Source organism: Diorhabda sublineata, chromosome 2, assembly GCF_026230105.1.
Source record: "Diorhabda sublineata isolate icDioSubl1.1 chromosome 2, icDioSubl1.1, whole genome shotgun sequence".
In the NCBI taxonomy this organism is placed as follows: Eukaryota; Metazoa; Arthropoda; class Insecta; order Coleoptera; family Chrysomelidae; genus Diorhabda; species Diorhabda sublineata.
The window spans coordinates 11300413-11328246 of record NC_079475.1 but is presented as its reverse complement, the minus strand read 5'-3'; the positions used below and the strand labels follow the sequence as shown (position 1 = coordinate 11328246).

At 33.5% G+C, this 27834-nt stretch overlaps 1 protein-coding gene across 4 annotated transcripts in view; it reads left to right on the top strand.

Annotated features, from left to right (window-relative positions):
- Positions 1 to 2072: 2072 nt before the first annotated feature.
- The window catches only part of LOC130440584 (la-related protein 4), a 42811-nt gene continuing 17049 nt past the window's right edge, over positions 2073 to 27834 (top strand). The window contains exons 1-7 of one of the 4 annotated variants that reach the window (XM_056773841.1): positions 2073 to 2260; positions 8573 to 8723; positions 19079 to 19325; positions 23359 to 23608; positions 24716 to 25063; positions 25160 to 25364; positions 27589 to 27798. In XM_056773841.1, coding sequence (XP_056629819.1) covers positions 2132 to 2260; positions 8573 to 8723; positions 19079 to 19325; positions 23359 to 23608; positions 24716 to 25063; positions 25160 to 25364; positions 27589 to 27798 — 1540 coding nt within the window. In that variant the 5' untranslated portion in view covers positions 2073 to 2131. Of the gene's footprint in view, positions 2261 to 8572; positions 8724 to 9173; positions 9993 to 19078; positions 19326 to 23358; positions 23609 to 24715; positions 25064 to 25159; positions 25365 to 27588; positions 27799 to 27834 lie in introns of those variants that run through there. The other 3 variants (XM_056773842.1, XM_056773844.1, XM_056773843.1) reach the window with 3 other exon arrangements.

Here is a 27834-nt window from a genome sequence, read left to right as displayed (position 1 = left end):
AAATTTTCTGATATACCAAACTCAGGCCACAGTTAGGAGGAAAAGTTAAGTAGGGACTCTCATCCGAATTGGTCCTCTTAAACATCTGATAATTTTAAGAATACACTGATAAAACAATACCTTACCAGATGAGGACGAATTACAGAAAATAAGCTTGAAAAATTTGATATTACAACACAACCATTCGAAAAATGGAGCTAATCAATTGTTTACAAAAAAAAAAACTTGATGGGACAAAAAAATTTCCCTCTCGATAATGGTTTGGATATCAAATCGACTGGATGTTGATTTTGAATGTTTTAATTTCAATAGTTAATTTAATAGTTAAGTTGTTACCTGGTATCGTAACAGCTGGTATTTTACGGGGAGTTAGCCCCAAGCCTAACCTCTAGCTCGATGAAGGGGATATTGTCTTCCTGGCATCCAACCACTAGAAGAACTCTCTTGACTACGGCTATGGAGCTTCTTCTGCTCGCTTATGCACCATCTCTGGTCTCTCATACTAACCTGTCCCACATAGGAGATCATACCAGCAGCATAAGCTGCTGTCGACATAGCTTAAGAGGTCATTGAGATACCACTACGACAAGTACTCCCCAAATGAAGTAGCAAAGACCGAGAATGCGATACTGAGATGGAATTATCACGTCGAACGGATGCCGAAATGTCGAGGAGTCTTGCATATCGGCAAAAGCCGGAAGGCAGCAGACTACCAGAAGGACCACGCAAAAGATGGTAGGACGCCGTACAACAGGACCTAGAATAATTAGGCGTTCGAAACTGAGACAAAACCAATAATTAAATTAAAATTTGGCAATTTTTATGAATAATTATCAAACTACGAAAGGACTTTAATCCACCTTAGTTGTATTGATTGCGATGCTGATACATGCATTATTATCCTCAACCAAAAGCAAAAAAGACTAAAGCGATACCCCTACAAGTCACTAGCAAAAAAATTAAGAAAAATCTAAAAGCTAATGTTTCTTGCTCTGAAGTTCCAACAATCATGATCACTAACCACGTTTTTTTTGTTTGTTTACAAACTTCTATTAGTTAGCCATTAAACATCAAACGAAACACAACAACAAACAAGAATTTTACCTGAAAATAGCCCCAACAATGATAAATATGTGCAAGCGGTCACCCTGTTGCGTCCAGAGTCAGCGAGATGTGGCCAGTGCGATGAACATGACTCAGTCTGCTGTTTCTAGAGTTTATCGTCGTTACCAAGAGACTGGCAACTTTGATCGTGGTTCCGGAACAAAAAGGTAATCATTGTCAGCACATCGGGCACTCATTGGAGTTGAATATTTTCGAAAATAAATCTTAGCCCCTCTCCCTCTCATAGTTTTTGATATTTTAGGTCTTATTCTGTCGCATCCAGCAGTTTTTTCCATTTAAAAGATCGCTTCTTGGTTATATTTTCTTTATTTTTTACCCTGTTTTAAAGGTTCAATTATTTTTTAAAACAATTTCTGGTTTCCTTTGCTGTTGCTTTCCAATTTATCACCAAACTATGCCCAAGTCTTTTTCTTTGCTTCGCTATTTTCCTCAGTTTTTTATTGTTCTACTTGCCAGATACCGCTTCCATGTTCTTTCTCATCGCTTCCTTGGATATTCCACCATCGTGTCAATTCTTTGTTGGTAGTTGTTTTGTGTATTCCAGATACTTCTTATCGCTACTTTGGAAACATTCCAAGTTTCTCGAAAAGTTTTTCATTTAATCAATCCTTTAATCTTCCGCGACCGTCGGTGCGTACCGTTCTGCAAGAGGTGATCAGTACCAATCTCAGTTTCGCGTTTGACTCTAGTGTCAGTTATGCTAAAAGCTAAAAGCTAAAAGCTAAAAGTAAAACAACCATAATTCAAATTTTCTTCTTATGGTGTTCAGTATCAATGCCGAATAATCACCTTATGTACATTCACTGTTCCCATTTCCAAAAAACTAATGACTGATTCGTTATCTCAAATAATAGTGAATGACACGGCACTGTCTAGAGATGGTGCGCGTATAGCGGCGCCGTCGCCTCAACGCTGCCGCCACTATCAGCTGGTCAGTCTCCCGGATTCAACAGGTCGGCAGGCGGCATGAGCAGCGGTGCCAGATACCGCCTTCTCGCGATCCCAAATGCCCTTTCGAAAAGGCCGTGCTAGCGGGAGGACCGGTCCCGATCCTGATCCTCTTAATGCCTGTCTCGACGCAAACGGTACTTACATATGTACCGCTTTCAACCCCAGGTGCTACATCATCCAAAAGGTAAGTGGTTAAGATCCATATGGTAACATAGTTACGATTGACGAGGATGATAACTGTCGTGAACGAGCGCAAACCTCGTAATGCGTTCGATTTCACACACATTACCTTCTACTAAACTGTAATTCTTCTAATAATCTTTTAGGGGTTATATGTTTATTAAATAAAGAACGTGGCACTTGTTTGCTTTATTTCGGGCTAATACGCATGTCATACAAAAACAATTAAAGCTTTAGATGGTGTTATAATTGAATTTTCTTAATACAAATATTAGTTTAAATTTAAAAGTTTTACTTTTAATGTCCCTCGAATATGGAACAATTAATTGTACAACGTAAAAAGAAAACTAAATATTGATATCATAATGCTTGTTTTATTACCTAATTTATTTAAACTGTTTTTGCAATTATCCTCATTCAAATACACCGGTGACTTTTTTATTTCGTTCCGTTTCCCGTGACTTTCAATTATAAACTAACTCAAGTTGCTAAACAAGCTCGAATATATATCAGAAAGGAATTTCTAGAATTATAGAAAATAAACAAACCAAAAAATAAATAAAAAGACTTTTTCCTAGTACTAATTTGAGTCGGGAAAATGACACTATACGGTACTTTACAGTACTTTTAAATTCTCCCAATCCCGTTTGAAATTATTAGAAATAAAAAATCAATAACTAAACTTTTATTCTAATTTTCGAATTTTAACAGTGATTATGCAACTACTGTTACCAGAAACATTTATTGTAGGAATTATGGAATGTACTTCTTGTGTGGTTTTGGTTTAACTCTTGTGCAAAAGTTTCACCCCCTTATATCATTTTCTTTTTGCTCTTGACGGATTCTTCCACATATTTTTCAGCCACTGATGATCTCCTCCATCCACCATGTCGTTTTAAAACAGCCCCTGCGTTGGCGAATTCCTTCTTCGTCGCCTCGTCCTTAAACATCTATATCGTACCGCACTGAATCACTTCCCGGACTTATAACGTAAATAGCTATCCTAGAAATTAGTTCTAAAAAACAACAAATCACTGCTGTTTTTAAAAAAACACATCAAAGACGAAGCTATGATAAAAAGAAAAACAGACATCAAAGGAACCGGCGTATTCGCCAAATTTTTGACTGACATTATAACCGTACAGGACCGGCTTCATGGTCTATGTCGTGAACGAGCTCGTAACAATATGTGAACTATGAATTCCAGACTTTAGATCGTTCTTTGTACTATTGGGATTATGAATTTATGATTGAGTGGAGCTAGTTTTTCATTTTTTAAAAATGAACTACTATTCTTGATTCCAGTTTAAAAAAACCGCTTATAATTCCTTTTCTTATGATAAAAGTACTAGTTCTGTACTTAATAACCTCGATAAGACATCAAACTGAACTGGTGCTCTTAGAAGCGTTAACCTACAGAACGCCGAATTTCACGGTTAGGTTTGAATGATAATGTAAAGCAAAATATGTATAGCTCTTCCAATATCAATTACAGAAGACAGTTATGCCAGGAATAATCAATATTTCATAAATACACACTCATACCAAATTATGAAATGAAAAAAAATGATAGTCAGACCACGTAGACTCATCAACTCCACTGTTTACTAATAAAAAACATCGAATCGTAAATATAAATGCATTTCTATTGGCCGAAGCTGTCAGAAGGCGTTTGTATAAAATTTTTTCGAAATATTTCCGCCAGACAGTCTGCAATAAGCAGTGGCGTGTCTTGGTGATATTCATTTACTTAGAAATATGACGTTCTTTAGACCATGGGCGAATAAAGACAATGAAATTGCACATAGTAGTTAAAATAAAGACAGATATGAATGTAATAATAAAGATTTAGATACAGCTTTTGCCTAACATTCCACCACAGTCAGTAATCGTTAGAGCAGACCAGCAGAGAATAGGAAATAAGATACGCTTTCCTTGACCTTCCCCAATGGAAAATGCAACATTTTACGGGTTGAGATGTGTTTAAAACAGTTCCTAGCTTAAATGAGGGGTAGTAAAAAACTGTACCGTAAGTTCACGTCAGAAGACACAAATAAATTTCCTAGAGACGAAGAACATTACAATCTCAGGAGTATCTCAGCTCCGATCTTAATAAAAATACACTTCACCCTGTTAGCGTTTTTACTTTGAAAAAGCTCAAAACTGATTAACTGCTCCTCCTCTTGGCATTATCCTCCAAAGCGACGCCATTTATAATTGATTCAGCAGTTGTTTCCTTGCTTGTCTATCCAGTGCAATCTTTTCGGCATTATGCGGTCTAATTTACTGCACATGCATACAAAAGAGATACCACAAAGGAAGATGATGAATTCAAATCAAATCTTCGTCACAGGAAAGCAGAAGCAGCTTTAGAAGCAATGAGGAAACACCATCGAAATTGTCAGCAACCAGCGAGTGACGCCATGAGAGTTTCAATGGATCTAAAGCAGGTCTTACCATTGTCAAACCTAGCTCTTGGTCTTCACCTATAACCTTTATGTTTATCTAGACGAAATGAAATTTATTCATGATTATTGAAAGCATTCACTTATACCGACACAAACGATAGGGTAAATCTCGAGCGACAACTGGGCAGGGCAAAATAAAGTCAAAATCGTATTGTTTTTATGTATTTGTTTAGTTTCCAGGGCGATTTTGATGAGATCAATCATTAGTATCTAGTCAGGTATGAATTGCGACATTACGCTCAAATTGTAAAGCAAAAAAGGCAATAGAGGTGCGAGGTACTAATGGATGATAGCTACAGCCAAAAAACACCACGAGTCATGAACTGTGAAGACTTTTTCGTTTTAAACATACCTTTGAAAGTTCAAATCAAAGAGTCGATATCAAATGAGAGAATCCAGAATTGGAAAAATCCGGAACGACGTAATATAGACTTGGAAAATAACGAAGATTTTAAAGAAAAAAGTAAGCAAGCAATAGCAGAAATGACTATTCCAAATCTGACCCACCAGAATAGAATTTCTGAAGAAATAGAAACGAAATCTGTTGGCAATGATTCCTTACTTGAGGGAGGTTAATAGATAATTGAAAGCTTCATTTTATTTTATTTTTTTTTTCATTGTAACTTACCCTATGTTTTTATATGTTTGTGATAATACTATAATTATGTAACTGCTTTCATTTTTTCTGCTATTTTCTATAGAAACTTATTTAAAACATTATGTTGTAAATATTTATATATTTATATATTTACCTAACCAAATTCGGCCGCTTTTGTTTGATCTCTTCGAATAAAAGTTGCAATAAGTTCGCATAATGTACACCGTCGATAGTTTTTCGTGTTTCAACATAGTCAATGAAAATTATTCCAAACGCATCTCAAAAAACGAAGCGTACAGATGGAACGGTCTTTGCCTTCTTTGGAGCCACTTTTCCCTTTTCAGTCCATTGTTTTGATTGTGAGACTGAAGGTAAAACTGTTTTTACTGAAGACGATAACTTGATTATCGAAACGCGCGCCAGACAGTGTAATTGTGAGTGTTGTTGTAGTGGTAGTATAAATACCACCAATGGTTTCAGAAATTCCAACTTAAATAAAGTTTCGACTGATTCATCATTTTGGATTTCTGCTAGTTCTTCTTGATACTGATTGATATTTAATATATATATAACTGAATATAAAATATTAATATCATGGAAGCACTGCTTTGAAACCATATTTTCAATTTGTCTCTGAATCCAATAATATAAGAATATTTTGTTTTAAGTAGACACAAATTGAATTTCAAATAAATGCCCACGGAACGTCAATTCTACAGTACAATTTTGAGGCTCATAGAGTCCAAACATTTATCTAGTGTTTGAGAGAAAAACGAATAGTTCTTAAAAACGACAAATTGAATCGTGAGTTTGAAGCAATGCACACCCATATCCTCGATTGGGTGCTCAAATTGTGTAATTGGAAATCGACAAATTTACTCAGTAAATAATCAGGAAACGTTCGAGAAATATCATTTCTACAGTGTTTGGAGACCTTAAGACTTAGGACGTAAGATATGGAGGTTTAAAGGTCTCCAAACACTGTAGAAATGATATTTCTCGATTGTTTCCTCATTATTTACTGAGTACCTCATTAGTAATCAATTTTATGTCAGTTTTCAATATGGAACAAACCAACTAGGACTTAATACGTAAGATTTGGAGGTATTGAGGTCTCCAAACCCTGTAGAAATTATATTTATCGGTTGTTTCCTCATTATTTACTGAGCACCTGATAAGCACTTAATTTTATGTCAGATTTCAAAATGGAACAAACCAACTAGATCTTAGTACGTAAGATATGGAGGTTTAAAGGTCTCCAAACACTGTAGAAATGATATTTCTCGATTGTTTCCTCATTATTTACTGAGCACCTGATAAGCACTTAATTTTATGTCAGATTTCAAAATGGAACAAACCAACTAGATCTTAGTACGTAAGATATGGAGGTTTAAAGGTCTCCAAACCCTGTAGAAATTATATTTATCGGTTGTTTCCTCATTATTTACTGAGCACCTGATAAGCACTTAATTTTATGTCAGTTTTCAATATGGAACAAACCAACTAGGACTTAATACGTAAGATTTGGAGGTATTAAGGTCTCCAAACCCTGTAGAAATTATATTTATCGGTTGTTTCCTCATTATTTACTGAGCACCTGATAAGCACTTAATTTTATGTCAGATTTCAAAATGGAACAAACCAACTAGATCTTAGTACGTAAGATATGGAGGTTTAAAGGTCTCCAAACACTGTAGAAATGATATTTCTCGATTGTTTCCTCATTATTTACTGAGCACCTGATAAGCACTTAATTTTATGTCAGATTTCAAAATGGAACAAACCAACTAGATCTTAGTACGTAAGATATGGAGGTTTAAAGGTCTCCAAACACTGTAGAAATGATATTTCTCGATTGTTTCCTCATTATTTACTGAGTACCAGATTAGTAATCAATTTTATGTCAGTTTTCAAAATGGAACAAACTAACTAGGACTTAGTACGTCAGATACGGAGGATACTATGAACTAAATCTACTAGGCCTGCTGTTCTAGTAGGATTTTTTACATCAAATGCTCATCAGGTCTCCAACCACTTCCGATTATTTAGTGAGCACTTAATTAGCACTTCATTCTCTAACAATTTTGAACATAAAAAATGATCTCCTGCACGTATTGCATAACTCATGACTTTTATTACCCATAAAGTTGAATGTACTGCAATTGTTTTTTCCATTAAATCACTTAAACATTCATTCGTTGATACCTGATAGAGTATTGATCTTAATTATAGAGATACCTGATTTTTAGATTCGTTATCATCTCGCGGAAATTAACTCGTTTATTAATTATTTGGGCACTTTCAAGATATTGACTCTTCAGCACCTAATAAGCACCTTATTTTATTATAGAGCACCTAATTTTCGGGGTTGGCACCTAAAAACCACCTAATTTTGACATTTTCTAAATGCAATTTCTCGACTTTGCGTTGCTGGCGAGACGGAACTACAACTGCGTTGTTTAGGAAGATTTTAAAGCGTCCAGGGGTCCACGCGAAGCGAACCGTCTGCCGCAGACGACGCCAAAAACCCAATTGATATTTTTGTCTTGTTAAACGAATTTATAATATTTATTGATCGTAATTATTTGAAAATTTGTTTTCTTCTTTCAATTTTTGACACCGAAATCAAGCATTTCATTTTAAAGTCCCAGCGCAAAAGGGAATTGCTTCCATTTACAAATAAATTGTCCCCGTATGGGGCGTAGGTACCACGTTCATCATTTTCTTGAGGATCTTCTCCACTTTTCGTTCGTGCTTTCAATTTTATACCAAACTGTTAAATAATCACTTATTTGACATGTTTCATCTAATATGTCACATTAATTTTAACGTCATTATGAATTTTATGCTCCACATTTTCAAAAAAATATCTTGAAAATGCACCAATAGATAAATGTAAGATCTAAAGTGCGACACGTCCATGTTTTATATCTATTAATCGAACCAGGTACAAATTCATAATCTATAATAGGTGTGTTATCATAAAAATATACGGTATAATATTGACAAAATATTTTCAGCAAACCCTACAGTAAAATATACGATAAACAGAAGTCTACTTTCAATCAATAAAATTATTTTGATTTCGAAACGTGGGATAGAGTTAGGTATATCTGTTGATGTTTTCTTTTTCGGAAAAAATATGAGAAAGGGAAATAAAAATATTTGTACGTACTTATTGAACAAAAAAAATAATCAAGATATATTTCTATTTGAGAAGGAATTTAATAAATATACTTTTATTTTACAGATAGTACCAGCTTCCACACTACCTGCAATTACTTCTTCAAGTACTTCCACAGAGGACTGTAACGAAGCACGATTGCTTCTTCTTTCCAACGATGCTCAATTAACTTGGAATATAGAACACCCACACGTCGAATGTCCTCAATCAGTAGAAGGTATATATTACAATCAGTTATTGCTCTATTCAAATTTATCCACAAGGTTTAAATGAAAACTTTCACGTCAAATCAAAATTTTTTGTGAAAATATCTACAAGATAATATTTGGTTGTTGTTTTGCGGGAAAATGCACTAAGAAGAGCTATTTATTTTGAAACCTTATAAATTCACAGGGCGAGCTATGCAATATGTATTACACTATTTTTTAATGAACATTTAATGACATTTATCGACACATTCCTCTGACCTCTATAAGTACATTTATATGGCGTATATTTTATGATTGACTTATTACAATTCTAATAAAAAAAACTACTAATCAAATTTGCAAAAGTAATTATTGCAAAAGCTTAAATTACGCGGCTCTGTATAGGTTGGTTATACTTGTCCAGATGACGCCACAGTCTGTGACGAGGATCGTACCATCCTTTTCTATCGAGATTATTAGTTTTCTGTGGCATGTGCCCTTGCGACAGCCATTTTGCCAGTTCCGTGAGAAAATTGTGTTGAATTTTGCAAAGTAATCTTAAGCGGTAAGAAAAATTGATAATTATGTTGTGTAGATTAAACCGTGTTTTATTTTTTTTTTAAAGTGGGTGTTATTTTTGTGCTGTACTTAATACCTTCAACAGTAAACATCTGCGGCTGTTTTAGTAATCGGTTATTTGTGCTGCCCGTGAAGACGTTTCGTTTATGGAAGCCAAGTGATAACCACATGGTTTCCCGCATTTGTATAGAATATAAATTGTACTACTTAAAAACCGACACAAGTCATTCCCATTTTAGTGAACTATATTAGGGACAGTTCAAGATTTTTCTATTCCCCGGTTAATTCGACTAGCACCTTTTCCGTCTTAAGAATTTCAATAATTCGATCATCATAATTCGAAAGACCGAATAGAAACTTGGGATACGGTATATGGATAAAAAATACACAGACAAATCTAATGATTTTGACCAGTGTTGTATCACGTAACAATATCCATTAAAAGTGATGTCAAACAAAAGTTTCATACGTCAAATACCTAGCAGTGACTAGTGAAATTGTTGACAATTTTTTCAAGACTTATGCTATAAAGTAATAACGTTCGAAGTGATTTTTGGGTGTTCCAACTGTTTATAATGTACTTTTTCGAATGTAGGAAACCATGTCCAATCGTAATTTAATGTGTAAATGACCTTGACGCATATATTACACCCATTACTTAAAAAAATAAGGTTAGGTTCTGGCTGTACTTCAACAATCACCATATTATACCATGCATGGTATGTACAACTTTTTAAAATGTATTTATTCGTATACTTTCCCACATATTTCTTAGTTTCTCATGTGGAGAATAAAATTGTTTCCTTTAGAATAATTTGGCAAGGTTTTTAGGTGTATCACATTATTGGCAGGAAATGAAACAAATCAATAAATAAAGTACTTTCCCTTCATGTTTTTAATACTCTGCAAATAGAACACAAGATAGTAATTAAGATATCCAAAGAATACTATAAATTTTTTTATATATATACAAATATTAGTAGAAAATATAAATTTATCTGTTTTGTTTTGGTTTCCTTAAAATTTTTGATACCTTGTTTATTTTAAATAGTATGTAATGTTTATACAAATTGCATGATATAGAAATTATTGGTAGGGTGGACGGTTGGTTTTTTAACTAATGAAATTTGTTTATCAGAACAAATATGTGTGAGATAACAAATGAAGATAATATTTTTTTTATATTCACAATTTGATAATGCAAGTAAATTACATTTTAGCAAAACCCATTTGAACATTCTTTTCAAATTATACATTATTTTCAAGTATGTACAGTTTGGTAATTTTACACTATCTTTTAGAACTATTTGGTCGCTGATAATAATATAATAATTTTATTTGTTAATTAGCAACCAATTTTTTTCAAATGTGCTTGATTTTTTATGTTTGTTTTTTTTTCTTTATTCTTATGCTGTATGTTCAGAACTTCTGGATCTCAGGCTAATCTTAAAGCATTAGATTCAGTTTTGAGCTGTTGAGACCATATTAGGTATCTTCATAGATCATTTCTGTAGATGTGTACTACCCTGTAGGTGTAGATCGAGATATGAAAACATTCATATAGATTAAAGATTTCCCTAATACTTAAAAGGCTTTAACCAATTCCTAATCCCTATCCTTACATATGATTCAACATTAAAACGTTCATTAAAAGTAAAAAAAATGACAATAAATGTGATTGTTACATAATTCAAAGAAGTTCAAGCTTTTAGAGGAATCTGTTAACTTAGTATCTTGAGGTTTTTCTCTCAAGCTGATCTTTTAGTGTTAGGTTCAGTTTTGAGCAGTTGAGTCCATGTCAGTTATCTTCATAGACAATCTCTCTAGGCGTAGATTGAGATATGGGTGGAAAACATTTATTACACACTCAATAAGTCGTGTGACTGACACAGATGGTGGTGCTATTGTCAAATCCATATGATGTTTATGAATTACTAACGACCAAAAGAAGATGTTTAAAATTTTATGACATTTTGATTAGTCAGAAAAAAGTGTCAGCCATTTAAGTGAAGCTACTTTTGTTATTTCAAAACAATGGATTTAACACAATATCGTGTGTTAATTTATCAATGCTTTTTGATGAAAAAAAATACTGTAAAAGCTCAGCAATGGTTTCAAAAATGTTATCTGGACTCTGCTCCATCAAAAAGAACCATTTTTCATTGGCTAGCTGAATTTAAATGTGATGATGAGGAACGTTCTGGTTGTCCCATTAAGGTAGTTACTCCAGAAAATATCAACAAAGCCCACAAATTGATTATATCTAATCGTATTTTGAAATTTCTTGAGATAGATCAGGTCGTAAAAATATTAGAAGGTAGTGTGTTTACAATTGTGCATGAACCTTTGATCATGACAAAGCTTTTTTCCAATTGGGTGCCATGTTCACTCACAGTCAATGAAAATAGTGTTGATGATTCAGAGCAGTGTTTGGACAAGACTTCCTAACCTAACCAATATCTAATCCTAATACATTTATTGCAAGTGAAAAAAAAATGATAATAAATATGATTGTCAGATAATTCAAAGAAGTTCAAGCTTTTAGAGGAATCTATTGACTTATTATTTCAAGATTTTCGTGAGCCTTTTGTGTTTAGTTACCTGAAAAACTGCTTTTCCTATAAATTTCGTTTGGGCTTGCAAAATACAGTATTTCAAACTGAGTTGATTGTCTATTTCTAGGTACTTAAATTGTGGCAATGGCATTTTATTATAGAATATTATGAATTCATTGTTCATAAATGATTTACGATTCCCTTAAATTATCTTTTTTAGTTAATATACTGACCTAAAAAAATGATATATTCATGTTGCTTTTTATTTTGTGAAGAAATGTTAACCATTCTTTCTTCCAAGCTAAAGTTACGGCTCATGTCTTGCACTTCTTCAAAATTTCCTCACTCTGCTCTTTGTTCTTTTTTCAAATTTATATCCTTAGATCCCATCTCTTTACAGTGCCATTTAAGTACAAATATCCATGGCTTTTGTCGGTAGATTTGAGGATGAATTCTACTATTACGTAACTCTTCTTTAATTATTTTATTTCTTATTCTAATTATGTTAGTAATCAATTTAATTTTGTCATATGTGTTCTTATATTGTACTTTTTATATAGTTGTCAACATATGCTCTGTATTTTTCTCTATTTTTTTATGTGTCAATTTCTTTTTTTTCCCAAACTTATATTGACCAATTTGTTCTATTTTTTTTTCGTCAGTCATATTACTGCACTTTCTATGTTTGTAAATATATGATTCTGCGTTTTTCTGTCCCTGTGGAATTCCCTTTGACATTCCATTACTGTTTTATTCATATGTTATTTCACAACCATCGTTCCGTTTCTTGAACATAGATGTTATTAACTGATCAATTTGGTATTTTTTGCCTTCAATTTCAAATTATATTTTGTATTATTATCTATTCTATATTCTATTTAAATGGTCATTCCATATGAAATCAACACAATAAAATAATAAAAAATTACTTGACCCCTTTAGAATTTAACGAAAATTTAGTATGGTGGTTATCTTCATAGGGAGAAAGAAATAATGCAATTTTTTTTTTCAAATATCTCAAACGGTTTAAAAATTATGGTTATGTGAAGTTTCCCAAAATCCAACAATAAAAAAACGTTACAAACATATTTTGAAGTGACCATAGCTTTTCTCCTAATTGAGCTAGTGAGTTGGGAGTGGTATCATTTTACTCAGTTTTAAATGTTTTTTATATATATAAAACACCACATACTTTGTTATAAAAATGTTTTGAAAGATCAAATTCGAAATTTTTATTTTTATTCTCTCAAAAAGTGCAAAAAAATTATAGTTTTGGTAAGTGATTCTGAAAATTTCAAAGTGTGAGGCTGAAGCGTCCATAGTTAAATAATATTTTTTAAAAAGTGAAGTTTTATGAAACTATTACAGATTTTAGTCCGGTAAATTTAGACATTCGATGTTAAATAAATTCCCATCGAACTGAAAATCAGTAAAATTTTTTAAAACATAATTAAAAATAAAATTTAAAAGTTCACTATCATTCCCGTGTATGGAAAAAATTTTATTCAAGGTCAAAAGTAAAAAAATGAGTTTTTCGCAATTTTCAGCAAAACGGTAAGTTTTATCATAAAAATCGTAGATTATAAAATTATCTACAAAAAACGTATCAATACTTTTTAAGCTACGAGTCACTGTCTCTGAGATATAATGATTAAAAAAGTTGTAATCGTCACAATATGCACACGTGGTTTCCCCGGTAGGCCTAATCCACGGGTCTATTGTAATCATATTTAATTTGAACCTATTGCAAAATAATGAAAATTAGCAGAAATTGAAGAGATAAAAGCGATTTAAATTGAAAAAAGTTGTGAAATTTAATCGTCCGAATCGAAACTTTCAAATTGACATGGTGTACATGCCAGAGAGTATAAAATAGTCCTACTTTTTTGCAACCACATTTAGCACTGCATGCCTTTTTTCAGTTGCAAAAAACGTATTGCTGACCAGTCTGTAGGGTAAGGGGTGCATATCCGCAATTTTTAAACCATTTGAGATATTTGAAAAAAAACATTGGCATTTTTCTTAATCTCTATTATGACAACCTTCATATCAAATCGTTAAATTCTGAAAGGGTTAGATTTATACCCCGTGTTGATTTTATACAGAATGAATTCAAATAATTAAATTTAGAAAAATATGTTTTTGACTACAAGATAATTTTTATTGATTAGATATAATTTTTTCCTATTTATTTGATATTCTTAGAATGAGTATGGAAGAGATGCATAAGACCACTTGTGGTGTATGAAGCTGTGAATTAATACTTTGTCCAAAAGTTATAGTATTAATCAATTGAGATACTAGCTATGAATGGGGTATCTCACCTGACATATCGAATGCTTTTGACAGTATTTAACCTTGTAAATAAATTAATATCGTATGGTTTGTCGTCCTCAATTGGCTTAGTATCTTCCTCAAAGACCGATCCATCTAGGTCATATGGACACACCTCAGAAAGGTTTAAGGTCAATGATGGTGTTCCCTAAGGATGCATTTCGTCACCCACTCTCTTTTTCCAGTACATCAACGATCCACTCGAACAAAACTAAAACCCGATCTGTAGCTTTGTCGAAGATAGCATACTGGTGTCGTCGTTTAAATTAACCGCTCCAATAAACTCTGCTACTACCCAAAGCCGGAGACAAGAACAGATCACCACCATCAAGACCGATGGAGAAAACATTCTGAAATGGGGTGGAAGCAATCTGTTTGAGTTTAATGCAGCAAAGACTCAGGTTGATATTTTTAAAAAGAAAACTGGCACTGCAATTCAGGATTTGGTCCCGTCTGGACATAAAGCGCAAATTCGCTTAACTGTGTTGAGGTTGGAAGCAATATGTTCTGGCATAGTCACGTGGCCGATTTAGCCAAGGCAGTTTCACAAAAACTTAAGGCACTTCTCAAGATCAAAATGGTTTATAACAATGGTTTTTTTCCTCTGGCGTTTTTAGTTGATTTTTTGCTTTCAAACTAAAATAGCAAATACAACATAGTATTTGCTATTGATTGTCTCTTCCTTTTGGAGATAGGCGATGAACATTATTCCATGGGCATCCAAAAATACTGAAGCCGTAACATTTCCAGCTGACTATTGTGCCTTTGGACGTGGTTCTCCTGCTGCTCCTGCTGAGTTCACTCAGATGATGATTGATTTAATTCCGGAGTGTAGTGATGGATCCTTGTTTCATCCATTGTCACATATCGTCGCAAAAAATTTGATTTATTACGTGTGAACATTGTCAAACACTGCTCTGAATCAACAACACGTTTTTGATCGACTGTGACTACTAGAATAAAGCTTTCTCATGGTCAAATTGTAATGCATAATTGTAAACTTATTGACTTCTGATATCTTTACGGCCTCAGCTACCCTACCTTAGGCAATTTCAATTTACGATTAGATAAAACTAATTTGTGGACATTTTTTATGTTTTCTGGATTAACCACCTGACTAGAACGTTCACCATCATCGATATATGTAGGACCACGTTTAAATTCAGCAAATAAATGAAAATGATTCTTTTCAATGGAGCAGAGTCCATAGAAGACTTTTGAAGCCATTGCTGAGCTTGAACAGTTTTTTTCCATCAAGAAGCATTGATAAATTAAGACACGAAGTTGTTTTAAAAATAACGGAAGTAGCTTCACTTAAATGACTGTCATTTTTTTCTGCCTAATCGAAATGTCGTGAAATTTTACACATAGACTTCTGAAACTTCTGAAAGTTTCGCAGCGTCATCTGGGTGTCATTTACACGACTTATTGAGTGATGTAATACTTCATAACTTAAACATTCCAATATAATGATAGTAGGTAGGTAAAATGAAGTAATTAATTAAATTTAACATATTTTTGAAGAATATTAATTATTTCAAAAGTACCTGGAACATGTATATTTTCTAATACAGCTATATTTTACAAGCAAGTACCACCATCTTTAGGTCACGCCAGGTACTTCTGAGACCATCCTCATATTTTGATGCTAAATTTAATTTGACAAAAAACTTATCGTAATTTTTAGAAGATACCAACAGAATTATTATAACATTCATATTTGTGACAAATTTTTGAGACTACAATTTTTATTTCAAACCGATCAATTCTACAGCCATAATTAACTTTGTTAAAAATTATTTTTTAATGTAATTAACAAGTTCGTTGAACCCTCTTATTTGTACACTGGTGATCAAGCTGAGTTAAAGAGGTAATCAAATTTTAAGATTGTCTTGATATGTGGAGAAAGTTAATTTTATACTAAACATTTTTCACTGATTTATTCAGGTCGTTGTTATTTGGGTACGTGATTTTTTTCTGTTCTTTTTTTATATAAAAATTGGAGTAATTTAACTTACAACCTTAAGGTTCTCTTTCGAAATATTGGATATGACAAAAAATTTGACTTAAATAAAACTTTATGAACAGCCAACTTATTTTATTTATATGGAAGTTCAGTTTCCAGACAATTTGATTTAGGGTCGTCATTTTGTTACTTAGTATTCCTTTTGGAAAAAGATTGTGTAAATATATAGCTTTGGGGAATAAACGTTCATTTTTTTATATAAAAAAAAAACGATTATCGACCATTAAATCTCACTCATTTTTATTACTAGCGGATGGATACTTGGTGTAAGTTATTACTATAAAAAAAGGAATGTTCTGTTTATTCATTGAAATTTTTTTTATTTACCACGTTCCTTTTCTCTTAATCCTATGAAATCAACAATATTTTGAGTTTTTTCTAGATATAAGAAAATAATATTGAAACCAGCAACACTTAACGATTGGCATTGAATCTTGTTGATGGTTATATCGGAAGTCAGTCACACTCGATTCGTTTTGAAATCGAAGGGCAACTCATTTTAAATAATTGGAATTCGAGATACCATCACATCTTTGCATTTACCATCGGTGATTGTGGTTTAAATTAAATTTATCACCAGATAGTTTTAATTAAACTTGATCAGTTATTTAATTGACATCCTCCTTAAAAAAAAGTTACAAAAGGGATTCGAAAAAGGGTTACTTTTCAAATTAATGCCCATCTTGACCAATACATTTACGGCAACGTTTTTAACGGAGAGGCAGATCTGGCGAAGCGTGTCAAACTGTACGCGAAGTATATCAAATCAAATGTCGGTAGGGTGCGTGGCGGCCTTCTTGCAAAAAAGCGGTCCTTGAGGTCTCACAGGATGTCAGGTCACATAATTCAAAGAATCCTTGTCTGCCTACTCATATTCCAAAATGAACATTAAGTTACTCTCGCACTCGTAGAACGACGAAGCTCAATCCTGCATGAAATAACGGATGTTCGTGAGTATTGGATCGTTGTCCATTTGCCCACATAAACCTTCGAGCATTTTCAGATAACTTTGACCCGTCACGTGACCCTCAAAAAAGTATAGACCCACGAAACCTCCCGCATGGATTCTTCACACAAACACACACACACCAGGCAGGTTTAATTCTTCTTCAATGAAGATATGGGGATTCTGGTTGTTCCAGTATACACACGTAGTTAAGCCGATTGACCTTACCGTTCAGTTTGAAGGCTGCTTCATCTGAACATAACAAAAAAAAAACTTGTTCTTGAAGCGTGAACTCGTATCGGTCATTCATTCTGTACACGCGTCTACTCGACTAGCACATGTTTTCATGACACATACACAATTTTTTGAAGCTTCGTTTTTATCTCTTTCGACAGCGTTGACAGACTTAGAAGCATTGCCGATTTTTCGAGAACGTTTCCTGACTTATGCCGATCTCTGTATTATTCTCCTGAGTCAAAATGGTTAGTTTTCTTTGTAATGAAACCAGTTTATGACAAAAAAGTTTTTTTTAAAGCCTGCAAGAGCTACGAGTCTTATCTGTATGAAAAATTATTTTGAAATAAACCCAAATTTGCACTGAAAATAACTTAGGCTAAAGTAATATTGATTAGTACGAAAAAAATGTAAATTCTTCGACTAAAACAACATCTAATATAAAAAATAAAAAGTGATAATTGGAAAATTATTAATTAGAAGCAGACACTAACAAAAATTTCACTTCGTCCTATGTAATGCCTATGTGAATCAGAATACAAATTAATATGTTTGAATGCTTTAAAAGTGATTTTTATGTCCAAAGTTTTCCTTAAAATGATTATACATAATATACTACCATTTTCATTACCGTTTACCATATTCGTCATTAATATTAATGACCAGTAACTCATCAAAGTCTGCAAAATATTCGGTTGTAAATATTTTCAATATAATTGATTCAAGATGAGATTCATATATTACACATACTTGTATGTTTGTAAATTAGACCTATACTACTGCTCAAAAGTTTGTGTCCACCTCGTAATCCATTTATTAAATTTCAAAATACTACATTTTAATAAATTTCCATTGCCGTCGAAACAAAAATATCTATATTGTGAAAAATACGCGTACACCAGGAGCTTTTGCGACAGAAAACGTTCAGGGAGACTTCGGAACACTACAATCGCTGAAGATAAACGTATTTTATTGATCAGTAAACGTGATCGACGACTCACGATCCTAGAGATAGAAACTCAGTTCACTAAATCTAGGGAACTGACTTTGAGTACTTCTACAGTGAAAAGGAGATAGAAAGAAGCTGGCCTTTTTGAAAGGTTGACATGAAAAACTTCTTTTAAGATGTCAAAATAAGTCAAAAGGTTGTAGTGGCTAAAGAACAGAAAAATTGGACGCATAAAAAGTGGGAGAGAGTTTTATGAAGTGATGTGTTAAAAGTTTGAGTCTTGGGGCGTGTTTGTGCGCAAGTCAAAAGAAGAACGGATGCTAGATTTATGTGTAATCCCGACTCTAGAACACGTAGAGGATTCGGTGATGGTTTGGGGAAGTTTTTTGGAAGAAGATCGACTGGAAACATGGTAAAAATTAAAGAGATTTTGAAAAAATAGAGGCTATAAAAAATATTAAATGAAAATTTAGTACGTTCTAGCCAGCGCCTGATAGGAAGAACATTTATCTTTATCATATTTGAAATACAAATATCAGAATCGATTGTATTGTTTTTATTTGTTGTATATGACGCAAATTATGGGGTGCACAAACTTTTGTTCGCTAGTGTACATAAAATACTTACAGCCATTGATTTTTGATGATCTTATATTAATTGTAATTTAGGTTTATTCTTTTGTAAAAAAAAGAAATATTTGTCTAGTGATACACAATTTTTCGACATTTGTAATGTATTGAAAATTATTTTTACCATTTCAGGATACGCGTACATGAATGGGGATGTTGGCAAAGTGCCTTCAGGGGTGGTTTATGGTACCACCCCTGAGCCAACACCAGTCATGGGAACACACCCGGAATATATAACCGTGAACGGGGTAGCAGAGGGAGCTGACGGGCTTAGTCCTCTACCTCCCTCAGCTCCCCAAGAAAATGCCTCTCAATCAGCTTATCCCTTGCCGCAGCTTAAGCAAATGCTTTCACAACAATTGGAATATTACTTTTCTAGGTGAGTGTCTTATGAAATATTAGTACCAAGTTTTGATTTTATTTATTCTACACTTTACACAACACAGAAAGTTTGAAAGGTTTTTGGGAAATGTAAAAACAGTCTTTCCATATTGGTACATGGTATTTTTAAAGACAGAGACCAAGTTTATCAGGACATTTTTATTACAAAACGAAACATTTTTACCATGTTAATTTACAGGTTTACATCAAAAGGATCTTCTACTTGTTGATCCTTTGATTCTGTTAACATATTTTCATATGGACCATCGAAATTTATAAAATATGACATTTCTTTATTCTATCTGTGGTATTAATTTTGAAATTTATCTGCGTTTTGCTTGTGAAGGAATTCCACGAACGACCAAATGCGCGTTACAGCCTTCAAGACTTTGTGTTCAACTTAAACCGAACTTGAAATAATAGGATGCTTCTGAGGCTTGAAAACTGGGAGGAAAATCGAGAATTCTATAGAACTGGGAATCCAACTGGAATATTCAGTAATTTTGATTGAGTCAACCAGGTAAACCGAGTTGGTGTTCTTATAACTCAAAAAACTTCATCATCCAATCGAAACATTATGTTGGACCTTCCTCGTAACTGCACGTTTACGGGCTTTCGTATCTATGGTTGAGAGCAGGTTAAAATTTGGTCAAAGATACTTCTTCCAGACGAGAAGGAATGGTAGCTCCCGAGTTCCCTCCCAAACTCTCTATAGTAAGAAAACATACATGAAAAGTCTGTGTGACGTAAAACAGTAGTAACGCATCAGTCTCAAATTACTCGTTAAATTGAAAAAAACTCCGACTGAGTGCTATAAATTGTTGCAAAAGGCCTATGTGAACAATTTTTCATCTCGTACGCGTGTTTTTGAGTGGTGTAAGCGCTTTAGTGAGGTCCGAGAGAGCAAATCAAAATTCAAGGCAATGTTGATCGTTTTTTTTTGCCATTAACGGTATCGTGATGACTGAATGAGTTCCAGAAGGTCAGACTGTCAACTAATTGTCAATTTTGATAACACTTCGATAACGAGTTCGTAAAAAACGGCCCTATTTTGCACCAGGACAACGCACCTGCCCATAACGTGCTATGTGAAGCTGTATTTGGCCAGTAAGCGCACTCCAGTGCTCGGACACCAACCGTACTCACCAGATTTGGTACCGTGCGACTTTTTTGATTCCAAAGATAAAATCTTCTTTGAAAAGATCCCTATTTGAGTCGATGGAAGCGGTGAAGCAAATAACGGCAGAGCTCCTAAAGGCATACACGAAAGAAGACTTCCAGCACTGCCTCGATCAATGCAAAAAGCGCATGGAAAGGTGTGTGGCAATGAGAAGGGATATAACTCTTTTTCATAACCAGTCTCGTGTGCGTGTTTTTGAGTGGTGTAAGCGCTTTAGTGGTGACCGAGACATCACTGAAGATGACCAACGCCCAGGTCGCCCTGTGACTGTTTCAATTCCGGAAACAGAGAAATTACAAATGACAAAATCCTGTCCGACGTTGCTGCCAAAAAATCCTGACAAAAAGCTCTTGCGTCAACGGGTCTTCGCAAATTAGAAAAAGATCTGCTTTGAAAGGAACCCGATTTGAGTCGATGGAAGTGGTAAACCAACAATTGGCAGAGCTCCTAAAGGCACTCACCAAAGAAGACTTTGAGTACTCTGGATCAATGGAAAAAACGTATGGAAAGGTATATGGCGAGGGGATAATAATAATAATACATCATCGTTAATTGGTAGATCTGCCATGAAGATGATGTAAAGCAGCGGTTCCAGGACACTGCCTTGAGGAACTCCGGTGTTCATTTTGTAAAGTGGTATTTGCTCTTCATGGTAGTTAACAAAGAAATAGGTAGTAATTAATATGCGAGGATTTTCTGATTTTAAATAAAAGGCGATTATGCCAAACCAACTCAATTGGACATAATAATTATCGGGAATATTATTGAATAAACAAAACCGTCCGAATATGTAGATTATTTTTTTATGTACATATATGAAAATGTAACCAATATAATGAATTTCGCGTTTAACAGGAAATCATTATCATTAATAGTGCAAATCCGGAAGAGTTTTTTTTATTATAATTTAATAATAGTATGTATTCTATAACTAGAAATTTTATTTCGCATGGTAACAAATTTGTATAACAAAAATTCTATATCTGAGGAAACTTTTGAATCAATCTTTTAACCCAAACAACTAATTTTAGATATGTTATCTCAAGTTAAGTACTTAATGAGTAGATGAAGAAAAAGAGCTTCTTGGAATTTTGCTACCCAACTTAAATACGATTTTATTTTAGACTTAAAATATAATTATAAATTAGAAACTCAATTATATGGTGATTTGAGTCGATTTCATTGTGTTACCGAAGGATAATGCCAACCGTGTCCTGAAAATCATTTGCCATTCAAGTGGAAAAAAATTTTTCCCGAAATAGATAAAATATTCTATTTTCTAACATATTGATACGGTTTCCAATTTTTTGAAATGGTATGGAACACTTTCTGGTAAATATTAGCGTGACTTTTCCTTGGCTTCTTTGTTCAATTAAGAGAGTTGCCTGAAAAGTGTTCGATCTCAACCTGAAGATGTCAGCACTTATAAATATTTGCGCTAGCGTTAAAGGTTCCACAATTTCTTTAGGACGCTTAGTTTCTTCACGACAATCGTTTAAATGAGTCCCTGTGAATATTTTTCTGAAAATAGATAAAAATTTTTATCGAGCTGTCATTAGATATACTACCGATCAAAACATTTTGCTCTCATCCATTGATTCCAAAAATAATAATGTCTGTTATTTCTTTACTTTATACGAGCGTATGTTTATGAGTGCGACATATTGCAAGTACTGGTACTGTTTTTATTATTATTTGTTCGGTGTTTATGATTGTAGTTTAGTCTCAGTTAGCCCCGTGAGACGCTAAAACGTGTTGTGGTTTATAATTTTTAGACCAAGACATCTTGTGAAGTTCGTATACGAATTGTTATCGTTCTTGAAAATTCAGACTTGCAAGTTTTAAAATGGGCAAAACCAAGAAACTATCGTTTGAAAATCGTGCATAAATCTTCATAGTCTAAGGAAAAGTAAGAAATATGCATCCACCAGGAGCTTTGGCGATAAAAAAACACAATCGCTGAAGATAAACGTAATCATGATCGACGACTCACGATCTTGGGAGATAGGAGCTCAGATCAATAATCTAGGGAACTGCCTTTAAGTACTTCTTCAATGAAACAAAACAAAAATACCGTGGCCTACAACGTGAAAAATATGCATCCACCAGTAGTTTTTGCGACAGAAAACGTTCAGGACGGTCTCGAAAAACTTCAATCGCTGAAGATAAACGTATTGTATTGGTCAGTAAATGTTTTCGACGACTCATGATCCTAAAGATAGAATGATAAAGAGATTTAGAGGAGCTAGCCTTTTTGGAATGGTGGCAGTGAAGAAACCACTTGTGAGATTTTAAAATAAAATTAAGAGGCTGCAGTTTTTTGCAGTGATGAGTTGATGTTTGAGGTTTTTGTGTCTAAGAAAAGAAAGATTGTGGAACATGGCTACGGATCAGTGATGGTTTAGGAGTCTTCTGGAAGGAGAAAAAAAGGCTATGAAAATTTTAAATGAAAATGAAGTACGTTCTGGCCAGCGCCAAACATCAGAATCGATCGTATTGTTTTTATTTGTTGTGTATGACGTAAACTATAGGGTGGGCAAAAACTTGGATCAGTAGTGTACATCAAACGCCCACATTTTATGATATTACTTCTTACACTATTTTTAAACAAATCACAATAATTTTAACTCAATTACATATCATCTAATTATTATAAAATAATATCTCTTATATCATCTTTTATTTATTTAACTCAAATTAAATAACCTTATAGACTATTTTTACCAAAATTTACGCGAGTATTTTAAATAAAAAAATGTTTTATTTAATTTTTTTCCTTCTTCGTTCGACGATTAAATTGGATTTACAAGTTTAGATATCCATTACGACAACTCCTCCAACATTGTTTCAGAGAAAATTTAGCAAATGACACATACTTATTGTCACAAATGGACAACGACCAGTACGTGCCAATATGGACGGTGGCGAATTTTAATCAAGTCAAAAAATTAACGAAGGATATCAAATTGATTACTGAAGTATTGAGAGAATCGCCTAACGTTCAAGTAGACGAAGAAGGTGTCAAAGTTCGTCCAAACCACAAGAGGTGTATAGTGATTTTGCGTGAGATTCCAGACAATACTCCCATTGACGAAGTTAAAGTAAGTCAAATAATATTTTTTGATTCCCCCGATCAAAAGTACTGAATTAATCCTCCCCAATATACCTGACTTTGGGAAAATCCAACACCTTCTACTGCTCTTTGTTTAATACGTACACGAATCCATGCGAGGCGTCTGGAATCGTGAATAAATCTCGAACGTCGAGATCTTAGCGAATCTACGCCGTTTACTGAGACTTAGCTCGCGCGACATAGTTTAATCATTCGATGTATATTTTTTTGTTGATAGTTCAAGTGCTACCTCTCCACTACCATGGATACTAAGACTAGCGCCCACACTTTTCTCTGGTTTATTGTTCAATTTCGAATCTCTAATGGGCCGGGGGTACTGGACTAACACTTGTCCCAATAGCTACATCCCAATAGCCATTTTGTAGTACACAAAAGAGAAATATTCCGGAATCGTAACACTGTCGAAAAGCTTAGATGAAAATAGTCAAACTATTTTCATCTAAGCTTTCATGTAATGTACAATTTCCAACTATCATTGGTACATCATCATCATTATTATGCCGTTCAATCTCTTGGATTATGGCTAGTGGTTTGTGCGCTTAAAAATCCCCTTATTGGGGTGGATTACTTCCTTTGTCCTTTTACAGTTTTTTGTTGGTCCTGGCTTTGTTTGTCAGTTTCTCCCGTTCTTTTCTGTTTCTACATTTTGCTCTCCAGTATACTATTTCTAGGATTCTGATATCTTCTTCAATTTGTATTCTCTAGGTTTGACCTCTTGGCAATAGAGGTTAGGTTAGGTATCCATTGTGTTATCCTCCTCACATTTCTGTAGGTTTCCTTCTTAAAATATGTCCTGCCCAATTTAATCTTTGCTCTTTTATCTACCTTATTATATTTTCAACTTCCAGTTCTTCTATTTCTTTTTCTTCAATCTTCTCTTTCCATGTCCTGTAATATTTGGACTGAATAAAGTTCTTAGTATTTTTCTCTCAATTATCTTCAGATCTTCTTCTTCCTATTTATTTATGACTACTCACTGCTTTTATTAATGTTTTATATATTTTAATTTTGTTCTTTTTACTAATATTTTTGCTTTTTTTTCCAAAAAATATTTTGAAACCTTTTTGTTTTCCAGAATTTGTTTGCTGGTGAAAATTGTCCACGATTTATTTCCTGTGAATTTGCTCATAATAGTTCTTGGTATGTAACATTTGAATCTGATGAAGATGCACAGAGAGCTTATAGATATTTAAGGGAAGAAGTTAGAGAATTCCAAGGTAAACCAATAATGGCGAGGATAAAAGCAAAACCGATGAATCGATTACCTATACCTCCGGTTACTGGCGTTAAAAATGGCTTTAGAGCAACACCGCCACCGACGGCTGTATATGACCCAGCAGCATATCCACCTGGACAACAAAGGTTTATTTACGCCAATGGTACACCTGGTCAACCAGTAGCTGCATACAATCAAGTGATATATGTAAGTAACTGAAACAATCAGACATTTTTTGTTTTGTTTTGTGTCTCATACAGCCTCAGGTCGAAATTTTTTGATAAATTGGTTTTGTTTTGTCAGCCTACCTATCAGCAGCAACAGTTTTACGCTTCAGTCGCCTGGCCTCCGTCTCCAAATTACTTTGATATCAACACAGTGTTTCAAGTCAATGGGCTGGCTCCTCAAAACTTCAAACACCAGAATTATCGCACTAATCAAAACAGACCACGTAAACAATCGAGAAATGCAATGCAAAGCGACCAATCTTCACAGGGTTCTTCTCAAGGTAAACTTCTAATCCTTTAATTGTTATTTCACACTTTTCCTTAATTATAAAACAAACTTGAAGATAAAATATGTTTTGACTGATAACAAGATTAATATGTTTCATTAAAACGAGGTATGAGATTTTGTTTTTAGATAAAATTATATCAGAAATATCATATTCACTACGACCCAAAAGATCTATTTTAGTGTAGTCAATTACACTTCGAGATATTTTATACTCAAGATAGCGGAGACCACATTTCACACCCTCTACTTAACCTAGCGACCTTAGGGATACACTGAAACGACATGACGAAACTAAATTAGTCTTACTCAGATTTATACATTCAATACGTCTTACCAAGAATATCTGAGAACTATTTTTTACCATCTACCTCCTTCTCTATGGTCTTGTAGTTGATTCCAAAGAAAAGTTCATTCACAACTACTTTTACAGTTCATTTACCTCTACTCCGGTAAGTCCCGGAATCCATTGGAGAGTAACTTAATTGTTTTCTTCCTGGCTCATTTAACTTCTCCAGACTTTCCCAATTTAGCTTCGATCTTATGACGTTAGAGCTCATAGCTCACTAATGGCTGCTTATATATATATATATATATATATATATATATATATATATATATATATATTTGATCCCATTCTCTCCTACAGCTTAATTTTGAGGTAAATTTTGTCTCAAAGCTCAACTTTTTCGTTATTTCGTCCTGAAGCATGTGCCATATTGGATTACTTTCTGAGGAAAGACTCAGCTTATCTCTGATGATTCCTCTAAATATTTTAGTGATATTTTACTATCACTCTTAGTACAGCCTCTGGCATGTTCTAATTGCCCCAGTTGTACAGATGCATGCCAATTATTGCAACTTGAGAGATTTTCTCTTGAGGTGTTATATAGTGCTTCAGACCATTGTCACATAAGTAGTGATTGGTCTCACTAGGACTGTATACCTTCTCATGTCTGTATGTTTTGTTTGGGTTAATATTCTGACACACCGATTGACATCACTATAGTATTTCGCATATATTTGACAGATGCTTTTACATCGTTGCCACGTTGTAAAAATAAATCTAACAACATCGAATACGCCTCAATGCCATCAACGTTCAGAATGTAAATTTCCCTAAAACACACGAAATGTTTTCAATGACACTTTTGTTTGTTACAGTATTTGGCACGTATTTGACAGATGCTTTTACATCGTTGCCACGTCGTAAAAATAAATTTAATAACATCGAATAGGCCTCAATGCTACCAACGTTTAGAATGTAAATTTCTCTTTAAAAACTTTAGGGATGTAAATTTCTTATAGTGGTAGTGATTCTTACTATCATTGCAAACTTCAGACGAAATCTTGGTAAGATGTTAAATAACTGATAAATGGTAAATAAAAGCCAACAGACACTCAAAATTTTAATAATATTAACTACAAATAATTGCAAAAAAAAATAATTATATCATGTATCAATCTATTATATGATGTTTTTCTAAATTAATATTGTTGTAACAAAACCTCAAAGCAAAAACCTAATACTTACGACCGAAATTATTATTTTTTATTATAAATTATACATTTTTAATCGATTTAATTAACTTAATCCTGTCCGATATACCAAGTACACGTTTTAGGAAAAACCAACACGCAGCTCCCTAGAGATTCGGCACGCGCGACTTTTAGTTTATTTTTTCGTTTTATATATATTGTTTTATTTGGTATTTACATATAGTAAGTTTAAATATTTATCAAACTTTCATTATTGTGCTACTTCTTCGTAATCCTCCATCCTCCACCCTTAATAATAATTTTTATTTGTGGTACCTATTAAAAAAAATCTCCTTTGGAACATTTTGAGAAACTTTACATAAATTACACTGAAAAAATGTTGGAAGAAGACTAGACAAATTAGAATTTCAAGAGAAATCAACTTAAATTGGTCCAGAAAAGCAAGCAGATTCATATTCAATCCTAAAAATATTGCCACGATTTTTGTAGGGTAATAATTTACGGCACTATTAAATCAATTTAAAGTTTGTATAAATAGATGAAATATAATTTGATAACCGAAAGACTGAGTTGAATTGCTTTTGGGACATGTAGAACTAATAAAGTAGAAATAGTTTTGGTACAACTTTGTATTGAAATCAAAATTCGCACATCTCCTTAATCTATTTTCTAATTTTCCTTCAATATCTTGTGAAATACATTCCAAAAAAAAATTTTAGGTGGCAATGGTGGTAATAGTAGTAACGGACAAGGAAATTCAAGACCATCAACTTCTCAACAAGGTCGTTCAAATTCACCCTCGAGTACCAGCAGTAAGGGAAATTCTTCTAAAGGGTCAACTTTAGAAGGCGCAATTCCAAAATCTAGCCATATTCATAATGCATCTAATGAGAACAATGATTACTCAGCCAATAATACAACTCCCACTGGTTAGTAAGACTTTAATAACTCAATGATAATAAATC